Raw genomic sequence first — 11767 nt, 5'->3', positions numbered from 1 at the left:
TCTACCTTTAATAACAAACTAGTCCTGCGGCCAGTGCGGCGGAGAGGTGTTCAGTCTGGTCTAGCGGCAAATGCTAGAGCTGCGCTAATGCCAGGGGCAACACATGAGCAAGTAATTGAAATCATATTGCGCGCTATGTCAGTTGACGTCACACCGTGGCTTGCTTTGAATCGCTAGCTCCTTTAAGCACTGTACTTGCATTTGAATACATAAACTTCAACCGAAAGGTTCCGAGACTGATTTAATAACTCGAACGCATTATATCTCCCATGAGGCAGAAAATCCGGCGGGATCAAGCGATGGTTGCAGAAATATGGCCGACGGTGCAAAGAGTAAAAATACGCCAAAGGAATGTGCGGAAGCGAAATTTGGTACAGTTAGGTCGGCGTGGAAATCAAACCTTCAGCTTGCCAGACGAGCACGCTTCCGCGACGCCGCAGTGGCTCCCCGGTTTTGGCTGACTAAAGGTGTACGTGCCTAGCACGGGGATCATTGCACATGTACCGTCGCAGGTATCTGACGGCGACGTTAGAATGAATGAAGGTGGGCACAAATTAGAGAAAGGTGGATTAGGGTTGATTAAAACGCATTCAGGTAGATTAAGATCGGTACAAATTAGGGCAAGATGGATGAAGGTTGATTAACATAAAGTTGTGAAGGACACGTGACAATTCATGGCGTCACGTATCACGAGCGTAAACAATTCATTAGAGAAGTCATAATGATTTCGCATTTGAATCACGTAAGGATAGTTAAGTGACTGTAAAACTTTATCTCCTCAAGAATCGATCCCCCGAATTTTATGCTGGTACATGTGCGTAATGCTATACGCGCCGCGACTGCCATGAGGTGGACATTCTTTTCGAACAATATGTTAACATGAAATTCTTTGCGAAGCTACGCAGACGAACGAGTTGCTTCGTGACGCTTACCGCAACCGGACATTATCGCGGGCGTGAGGGTTAGAGTGGCCCAAGAGGCTCGGCTCGAGGAAAACCTCGGTGGAGGACGACAGAATTCAGGGCCGTACTTCAACCTCCGTAGAAGAAAATAACATGAATCGCATAAGAGAAATCGTGCAGCAAGGTCACACCGCGAAAGCCCGAATGCCACCACCACATTTATGTGGTGGCGACGCAGTATGCAACCACATTTCGCGCGAGAACTTCGGGAAACGAAAGCTGAACGCCAGATTTCTTCACCGAGGACCGGAAAGACACACGGGCGTCAGTTTGTGCTGATTTTCTCTCAAAGGCACAAGAAAAATGCTGCGTTCGTCGACAGCATCCGTATATATATGTATGGACAGAATAGAAACTGTGGCAACGTTGATGTGCGAGCATGTGACTGGCCTTGTTTGTGATGAAGTCTCGCACCCCGGACGCATGGTTCGATTGACACCCATAGCCAAATGTTTCAAATTTTATCTTCAAAGCTGTTCATTTGCTTTGTTTACAGGAACTTCCATAATAAATTTGACACCAATCCGAGCATTTTCTACGTATTTTTACTCTTTTCGCCGTGGGCCATATATTTCCAGCCATCCTTTATCAAGCCGGATTTTCTGCCTCACTGTATATATAGTGCTTTCGCAGTAATAATTCAAGCCAGGCAGGCAGAAGCGTATATGTTTACAAAAGACATATCCCTTGTGACGACCAGTATCTCCTGTTGATTCACGCTGGTGCTATGCATTTACAAGCACGCTTCACACGCGCGTAGCGCCTACGTGCACCGAAGAATGCCAATCAGACGAAACACTCATCCTAGTTGCGCGGGTAGTCGTAAGACTCTTCTTCAAAAATTGCAGGAGAGAACTCTGCACTAGCGTGTAATGATAATTGCATGATTGCTTAGAAATTTCTCAAGATAAAGCATAAGAATAGGCTTACAGGAATATCCCAACAGAAAAAGAGAACTAAAAAAAATTCGTTTGATACCTGTGAATTCCATCGTAGCTTGATGTTCGCAATGCCCGTGTTTCATAGGGCATAATTCGGTGCCGTTTTATTGGTAGTTTCACGATCAAATGAAAGTAATGGCTCTTCCTATTGTTTCGTGCACATGAGAAGGGCATTCGGTAACTGTATGATCTGCTGATAGTTGTGGGTACAAAAAAGGGAAGGGGACGACCGCCGGCACATGGGGTGCCTGATTTGTAAGTCCTGCTTGGGTTCCTGGGTTCATGACCTGCATTGCTCTCTGCAATTGCTTTGAGTTGAGTCTGCATGCATAAAACAGCTTTCCTGCCCGTGCAAGTACAAAAACAACGTTACTGCGACGCCACGCAGCGCACGGAATGGGCATGAATTAAACTGCCTAGGCTGAGCTTAGTTGAGCTGGACGGAGTGATCTGTTTCGGATCTAATCTAATCATGATTTTTCACCTATAGTGAATACACACAGAGATATCTGTGGTAAAAAAAGAAAGCTGTACATCAAGAGATATATGTTTACTGGTCTTCAGTACGCACCATATTGGTGGACAGAAATAGTGTTGAAAACAGGGTGCTGAAACTTCAAAACAAATTCAGCACCTGATTTTACCGAACGTTCACAGGAAGCGTTAAACAACACAAATGAACTCGAACATTTAAGGTGGTTATATCCCCCCCCCCGAAAAAAAACCGACACAGCAACACTATGCTGCACTGCAACAAGCTCCTCTTTAGAATCAGCAGCCCCTGTAACATTCTGATAACTGTGCTCGAAACGTGGTCAAGCACAAGTGTACGTGGACGAGATACGAGTTTGGGCGTCTGGAATGATACGCTTACAGATGCGCGCAAGGCTCCAAAAAGCCACAACTTAGACTGCACTCTACCTGCATAATCAAGGCATGGTGATTTCATCCCATAGATGTGCACTTGTGGCATTTACGCGTAAGGCCATGATGCACTACAGTGAACTAATCAATGGCCAGATAATGCAATCTGTACGGTCATACAAATTCTTGGGTGTCATAATTGACACAGACTTCGCATGGAGGTCCCATGCAGTGTACACGAAGAAGCGGTTGAAAAGAATTTGTCATATTTTGAAGTTCTCCGCTGGATTGACCTGGGGAATGTCCACAAGCACTATGCTGCAACTATACAGGGTACAAATTTGGGCTTGCGGTACAGCTTGCCAGCATTGACTAACGCAAGTAAAACAAGTTTAGCAACTACACTAACTGTTCTGGCCCAGGCGCTCCGGATTTGTGTAGGTCTTCATTGAAGCACGTCAAAGACGGCAAGTATTGAAATCGCCAGAGACCAGCTCATGAAAACCCACATCGCAGTTGAAGCACTAAGAGTGCATGTGAGGCATCTTTCCCACTCTCTAAGCCACCATCTAGCCTCTCTACCTGTAGAGAGACCACGTACTTCACTCTGCCGAATGGTATCCATACATAGTGAGGCTATACCACCATGCTTCCCACCTGCCACAATACCTGTGACTCCTCCTTGGTGCCTCATTCCGCCAATGATTGATGTGACAATACCTGACGTCCGAAAAAAAGGACATATGTCGTCGACTGTTCCTAAATAGCTTACCTTACTCTTAATGTATGAGAAGTACCGGAAAAACACCCCCATATACACCAACGCTCCGTCATGCCGAGCAGCTCTACCTCAGTTGGCGTCATTCCAAAAAACTTACTACTGTCAGGTTGAAAACGTCTCACTTGACAACGCCGACGGCAGCGCAATTCGCAGTGCTTCGAATCGCACTACGCTATTTTAAAACAGACCAACGCACAAGTGGTCGATTTTCCACCACTCGAAGCCGGCACAGTAGTGTTTACTGTAAGCCTTATGGCGCGGTCCGAATGAACAATTGGTTCCGCACAATGCGTTGGCGGGCTAGTTGGTGCGGATCCATAAATACTTTGTTTAGCGCAATACAACGGACACAAGAAAGGCGCCTTGTCCTGTCGCCTTCCTTGTGTCCGTTGTATTGCGCTAAGCAAAGTATTTATGAACAATTGGTATTCGAAATGACAGAGACCATAGAACACTGTACTGAAAAAAAGGACATAAAATATTTTTTTTCAGTGGCTACCATGTCACTGTGGTACCATCGGCAATGAACGTGCCCACCAATCTGCTCGTTCAGCTCGTGAAGGCAACGCTTTATCAATGACGATGTCTAAGACAGATGCCGCAAGTATTCTCCGTCTACGTGCATGCCAATGCACTCAATCATAGTGCAATAAGCAACATTGTATACACGCCTGTTTGTACGCCCTAGATCCAACCTTAAGCCTTCGACTTCCACTGAGGCTTCCCCGAAGGGATGCGACTCTTTTCTGCCGGCTATGGTTGGGCGTCGCCTTCACCCGCGTTCCTCATAGCGATGGCCGATACTGCAGTATGTGACGATTGCGGCGACGCGGAAACAATTCAGCATGTTCTTTGCCAATGCCCTCAGCACAGTGTGCAGAGACAATCGCTTTCTGTCGTGCCCAACCAGTTGGACGACAAGCTTTGTCGGAAGAAAGAATTTTTCACTATCGACGCGACCTAAAATCACATCAGAAAGTGCATTTCTTGAGAATAACCGGTCTGTGTGAACGCCTGTGACTGGAGAACATTTTCTGTTACCTGGTCCCTGTTTCAGATTTTTTTCTCTCTCTTTTTTTGCCCTCCTACCAACCGCTACATCCCTCATTCCAGTGCAGGGTAGCAAATAAGTTTCTCACCTCTGGTTTACCTCCCCGCTTTTCCTCTCTCTCTTTTCAACTTTCTGAGCCGCTAAACATGGGTATAACAAACCGGAGTAGAGCACGCCAGACTACTGTCACCTACATGAGCGATTGTAGTGTTCTCCCATTCAAGGTCTGGATGTTAGAGGTCCGAATAGAATCGATTCAAAATTCACTGCTTTTGTCCAAGGCGACTCTAGCAATAAACACTGAATTAGATTAAACTGAACAAGTACTCTCTCAAAGTTTTATTTCTCTTAATACTGTAGCAATTCAGTTACTACTAGTAGAGAAAACGAGCGTCACAGTTTCATTTTTATATTTGCTGCCGGAAGTCCAGCTCTGCTACGTCAGTGTGACGTCTCGGAAGTCAAAGCATTCTCTCGTCTTTGGACCATAGTAACTGAGTGAAAGGTCTGCAAAACTGATAAATCAATTCCCCGACCCATTTAAACGACAATGCAGCCTGTCCTTTTTCACGGTTAAGAAATAACCCCACTCAAACACACATCGCAAAAAATGCGACGTCATGGCGGGCTGTTGCGAAAACTTAACGAGGCGGCACCACAAGCTTCTCATTTTTTTTGAGCTATTTCTGCATTGCTAAGCGCCTTCTCAATTAACCTTTTTTTGTAAAACGGTTTAATGAACAGGTCCAATATATCTTCCTCTTGAGTGCCCCTTTAACGACCTTCAAAGGCGTATTTCCGCATAAGCTCAATGGCGACGTTGTGCAGGATGTCGTTCGCCCTATAACCGGTGGCGAAATCCAGGTGGCGGAAAGTGGGCACCGGAACCGCGTGCTCGAAGACGACGTTTTCGCCGAGCCTGTCAACCAGGTCTGAGACGTCGGATGGGGTCGCCACCGTGTCACCTGGCGACGGGAACAAAGCGATTGGCAATCTTATGCGCTCCAACGGGTACGGCGGGGGCGTGTCCTGCATATTAGGATTTCGGATAGAAAAACGAGTAAAGCCATGCCAGCAAAAGCGGTCATGCACCCGAATTTACACAGGGCTACAGAAAAAGCCCATGCGTGTTTGTCAAAAACTTGTATAACTTTCTGCTGAACTAGCTTGCCAAAAACTGGTATTCTACGCTAATCAAGCATACAAAGACAACAGTGTTAAATATGACTAAGACGCCCATGTCAATTTCATGCAATAGAAAACTTGGATACAGTAGTTAGCAATTTGTTCCACATAAGCGAGTAAGCTTAAAATGTTATGCAACCCAATTTTAAGAATTATCCTGCATATTACAATTTAAAACCAGAAGTTGATGTAATTCGTCAACATCGTCAATTAAGCCAAGTAAAATTATGAAGCCCTCACAAATGAAGTTTCCTGCGTGTTAAAGTTTAAATACAGAAACTTGATCAAATTCTTCCACGTCATTCCGTTATGCGTCCTAATCTTGAACAAGCCGATACATATATTTTCTCTGGTATAGCTGGCAAGGCACAACAAAGGAGACAACCTTAAGGCTTCAAAGAAAAGAATCACGCTCTCCTAGGATACAGATAAAAAAAACTAACATATAAATTCAAGATATGGATTATGAATGATATGTTGGGAGGACAACGGTACAAAATTATACACACAAATTAGAGATATCAATTATGACATATTTTGATAGTGTCCTCAAATATAGGAGAGATAGGTGTTGCCACAACGGATGAATATCGTTTTGCATTGTTGGGTACAATATCGTGGAAGCTGTTGCTCAAAGGTTCACCATTTCATGTAGCACCGTCGAGCACCAGAAGATCAACACCTAGTAGGTTAGGATATAATTTTGGCTGATGATATAAATGTGCGTTGCCACGTAGATGCGCCTGGAAGGCAAGCTAGGTAAATTTTGACAGCATAGCGACGCTGACATTCAATTTGGCAAAATTGATCAGTTATGCCAGAAAAAGAAAGAAACCGAAGACAGCTCACATTTTCTACGTAGCAGTGACTAATACATTGAGGCGACCCCTGGCTGCCTGCTCCATCACACCCATTGCTGGACCTCCAGCTTTGCTTGGGATTCACGTGGACATGGGGGTGGGGCCGAGCGGATCAGAAGAGTCCTCGGATAATTCGTAGTGCTGAAGCTAAGCCATACGTAAGCTGCGAACGTTTCTCGCAGTGATACCGTATCCCTTTCTCGTAAGCGCAGCTGTCGCAATAGGAATGTCGTTCCGATGAACACTATGAGTTCTAATTATTTATTACAGTAATAATGTTACGCAGATCCAACTCACAACTTGGAATATATTTGAAGTGTTACATTAATGCTATACAATTAATCATCTCCCGCAATGAATTTTGTAGCACAGTATTTGCATGCCTGCTCTACAAGACCGCGCGAAGCACTGACTTCCTTCACGCGACTCAGGTGAGCCATGTGACCACGAATCACACTGCCTCAGAGATCGGCCGCGCTCTTCATTGCACCATCTCCAGAATCAGCTAAGATTTCCAATGCTTTTTCCCTGGCACTGGCCCGCTTGGCAAGAAGCCCACGGAGCCGATGCAACGAAATCCTAGAACGATGGCATAAAATGATTCGCTTTAATCAAGGAATCAGGTGCTTAAATGCGTATATTTTTGGTAGTAAGTTTCTTATGATACCGCTCATCTTTTCAGTGGGTAATTCCGCTGAGAAAATAGCCGACCACCAGAATAATTGTAGGAATACTACACGTGGCTAATACAAGGCGAATGCTTATACGAGTGCCATCCTGTGTGTGAACTGCAAGGAAGACCAGCATCAACAGCACCCTGCAGGAACCACGGTCAGCAAAGCCCGAGGGTTTAGAAAACAAAGCATAGGTGTAAAAACTGCAGTAATAGCCTTCGCGTGACAAACTCCTTTATGGACAGCCTAGGCTCCATTGGGCACGAGACGAGTGAGGTACCGCACAACGACAAAATTTCGGTGGGAAGCTAGGCAGAAAATTTTTCGCGTTAACATTCTCGGAATTGTGAAGGAGGAGGAGGATGAGAAGGAAAGAAGGAGAGGTAGGGAGGTCAACCAGATGCACGTCCGGTTTGCTACGCTACACAGGGGAAGAGGTTTAAGGGAAGAAAAGAAAGGAGAGGGAAGGAAGAAGGTCTATCGGTTTGCATACGTGCGGATGTCCATAACTTCCCGCCTATAATCGCTCCCTGAGGCCAGTCGCTTTCATGAAACGTAGCCCGCTTCGTTTTGAAAGCCTGCGACGCGTGGGGCTATGTTCCGAGAATCTTAGTCTCTGAAAATGGTCTCTTATCTAATTGGTTTAACACCCTCTGAAGAACGTCGCGTTCGTTGTCATAGAGATTACAAAAACACAACACGTGCTCGATCGTCTCTTCACAGTTGCACGAGTCACGGATCGGTGTGTCGGGCATTCCAATAAGGAATGAGTAGGCTTTCGTAAAAGCCACCTCTAACCAGAGGCGGCACAGTAAAGTTGCATCAGGGCAGGAGAAGTTGAATGGAATCTGCAGCTTCAATGTAGGATCCAGCCGGTGGAAACGGCAATTGAGAAAACCGGGGTGTTCCACAAAGTTTCAGTCTTGGTTTGGGCAAGTAAACGAAGACCCCACACAGCATCTGTGCTTGATAAGGGTATATGAAGTGTCAGGGTTTCCTTATGGGCTGACCAGGCGGCATCATCAGCAAGGAAATTTCCGACGGCGCCACAGTGCCCCTGAAGCCATTGGAAGATGACGGCATGTCTGTTTATGAAAGCTTGATGGAGAACCTCTCTGGTCTGAAACACGAGTTGTTCATTGGCCTTGCGCCGTAAGGCCCGTGAAGAGTCAGCAGACACTGAAGGGCTGCCATGGAGTGTCAAAAAACAACCCACTTTCGAGGTTTGGCTTGTGCGATGTAATTAACAGCGGCACATAGCGCGGGAAGTTCTGTTGCCATACAGGTCGTTATATGGGGCACTTTGAAAGTAATTGTAACTTGTAAGGCCGGGATGAAACAGCGCCTGTGGAGCTTGTGGCTGAGACAGATCCATCGGTGTAAATGTGCGTTCTTTGCTCGTATGCCTCGTTCAGTAATGATAATCTGTACTGACGCAGAGCCACTGTTGAAGGACGGGTCTTCTTCATTATTCCAGGAATCGTGAGGCGTGCTTGTGGATCGTAGGAACCATAGGGGTAACGGTGCCTTGCTGGTGGTGTAAAGCCCGAGGGAAGGTATCCTTGATGTGTCGAAACAAGTTTGGAAAATATGGCTTGAGGTATTTGTGCTGGCAAAGCAGCAATACAATGAGTGTGTATGTGGCAGAGATGCCGAACGTGTGCGCTAAGGATGTCAAACCGATATATATATATATATATATATATATATAATCGGTTTGACATCCTTAGCGCACACGTTCGGTATCTGTGTCACATACCCATAAGTAGTCACATAAGTAGTCTCTACTTGTTGATTGTTGCGTGAGTCGAAGTGCATCGTGGTAGTTGAGTTGAGTTGAGTTGTAGGCTACTGGTGGGATTAGCCTTGCAGTTGCCGCCGGTAATTGCTCCACCGTAGCGACACTTAACCTTACCTAACATTACCTAATGTGCTGTACTGTGTATAACGCGGAAAGGAGGGTGTTATTCGGGTCCCTCAAGAAGACAGGACTTCCTCGCAGTTCTCTTCAGGGCATCGTTTTCCCGCGCGGGAACCGGTTGTGTAGGAAGGAGGTCTCTCGCCTTCTGTTAAATTACCTACAGGACACGGATTCGGCTTCCACGTGGTGAACTGAGGAGTGACCATTTGTAATTGGTAGGTCTGTGTCCGAAGTGCATCGTGGCAATCCAAGACATGTCCTAGAGCCTGGCCTTACAAACTTTCGAGGGTACGAATGTTTGTTTTACATGTATTCGAAAAAAAACGGCAAGCTGTACCATAAAAAGCCCAGAAACATTGCTCTGTACAGCTGTAGCATGGAGCGTACCGACGTGCCCCAGATTTTTACGCACAGGAACCTCAGTAAATGTACCATCGAAATTAGTCTTCCCTTTCGGTAGATGCTGGTGGGCGGGGGGCTCCATGAAAGGTTCCTGTCAATAATCACACATAAAAAAGTGGTGAGACTTCTGGTATTTGATAGCCTAGCCATGGAGAGAAACAGGGTACGCTGCCATGAGTTTGCGCGTAAACGCGTTTTACTCGCATTTTCGATGGACACTCTAAGACCTTGTTTGCGGAGATACGAACAGGTTAGGGTGACTGCCCACTGAATTCTTGCGCGCAGTTGAAGACGAGTCAGGTCACCTCAGACGACCAAAAACAAACATCAACGTACATTGATAGGTGCATTTTCTTGTGTAATATTTCAGCAAGGCCGACCATAGATAGGTTAAATAGAATAGGGCTCAATACCCAGGCCTTTCGGACACCACCGTGTGCAAAATAGTTGGCAGTAGGGCCATCCTCGGTCAGCACAAAGAAGGGCCTTCTGGTAAAATAGTCGCGGATACAGAGAAACATTCGGCCACCGATTCCAACAGCCTCCAATGACTCTGGGATCGCTTCATGTGCAACACTGTCGTACGCCCCTTTCACGCCAAGAAAGAGCGCCACTGATACGCGCTCGAGGCATTTTTGTTCCTGTATGAGCGTTGTGAGGTCAGTAACATTGTCTATTGATGACCTGCCTCGCTGAACACCTGTCATAGAGTCAGGGAACACATTGTGGCATTCAAGATACCATTACAGGGGTGTAAGAATAATCTTTTCCATTGCATTCCCAATGCGGCTTCCCAGGGCAATAGGTTGATATGCCGACAGGTCGAAAGGCAACTTTCCTTGTTTGAGTAACGGTACGAGCCCACTAACCTTCAATTGCTTAGGAACGATGCCTTCATAACTTGAGCGGTTGTAACAATTTAACAGCTCTTGCGTTGCCTCTTGTCCAAGATGGGCAAGAGCTAAATAGGTGATGCTGGCGGGCCCTGGTGAAGAGGAGCGTCCAGAAGCAGCCAAAGAGGCGTCCAGTTCTTCCATAGTAAATGGAATTTCAATTTCTGGGACGCGAGACACAGGGACGACACTCGCGTCTACGGCGTTCGGGGTGATACACACGCCAGCGATCCGCGCACAAAAATCATTCGCCACCTCAAGTTTCGTCTTGCCTGATGTAGGGCTAAGGCCATGAAAAGATGTCGCTGTTGCGGAGACGAGCGCAGGCCACGAACGGTCCTCCAGATTTATGAAAGTGGTTTGCGAAGGTCCAATGATTCACAAAAGGACTTCCAGAGTTGTTTCTGCAATTTGTTCAAATGGCGCTGGATTTTCTTCTGTGTTCTCCGGGCCCTTCTTAGGTCTCAAACTGCCTTCGTGCGCCTGCATCTCCTTTCAGCTCGCCGTCTATGTGCGGTTAGCCTCTCCACTTCTACGTCAAATTGGCAACAGTTTGCTGTCAACGTTAGGAGGCACGGAACTTACCTCATTGTCTCTTTGATGGTATCCTCCCGGCTGCGGCCAAGGTCTTCTCTGCATGCATTTTCCATGTATTGCTTATACTTAGCCCAGTCGATTCTTCGTACTGCATTTGACGAAGTAGAACTGTTTAGCCCCTTGATCCGCAAATAGGTAGGGATATGGTCACTTACATGTGTTTCTATGAGTGAAAACCACTGAACATATGAACTGAAGCATCGTGATACCAAAGTCAAATCCAGGCACCCGCTGTACTTAGACCGCCCAGCTATGTAGGACGGCCATCATTCATGACACAAAGGTCGTGATCAGAGGCAAACGACAACAGATTCCTGCCTCTAGAATTGATTGCCGAGCTACTCCACGGTAAGTGATGAGCGTCGAAATCTCCCGCTGATGGCAAAGCCTCGCACACTACGCGCCTTTTGGGTCAGCGGATAGCACAAGTCACACATATGATAAACCGCATTACTGATCGTAGAAGAGGCCTTCGTGAGAAAGACGTCCTCCACATAATACAGGCTCTGATAATCAGCTCGCTCACATGTCACCTCCCCTATCGCAATCTCACCCTCACTCAGACTCAGAATATGGACGCCCTTCTGCGGAAGGCAGTGAAAGCGGCTCTCGGGCTGCCTCCACACGCTTCCACAC

The 11767-nt window shown here is 46.5% G+C and overlaps 1 protein-coding gene across 1 annotated transcript in view; it reads right to left on the bottom strand.

The window, feature by feature from the left end:
* Positions 1–5373: 5373 nt before the first annotated feature.
* LOC142563187 (gastric triacylglycerol lipase-like) overlaps positions 5374–11767 on the bottom strand; it is a 40046-nt gene continuing 33652 nt past the window's right edge. Inside the window, exon 7 of the mRNA XM_075673738.1 lies at positions 5374–5628. Within this exon, the coding sequence (XP_075529853.1) occupies positions 5374–5628 (255 nt within the window). The remainder of the gene's footprint in view (positions 5629–11767) is intronic.

Source organism: Dermacentor variabilis, chromosome 11 (genome assembly GCF_050947875.1).
Source record: "Dermacentor variabilis isolate Ectoservices chromosome 11, ASM5094787v1, whole genome shotgun sequence".
Classification (NCBI taxonomy): Eukaryota; Metazoa; Arthropoda; class Arachnida; order Ixodida; family Ixodidae; genus Dermacentor; species Dermacentor variabilis.
Note: the sequence above shows the minus strand (reverse complement) of the source record. Positions and strands in the feature narration are given on the sequence as shown.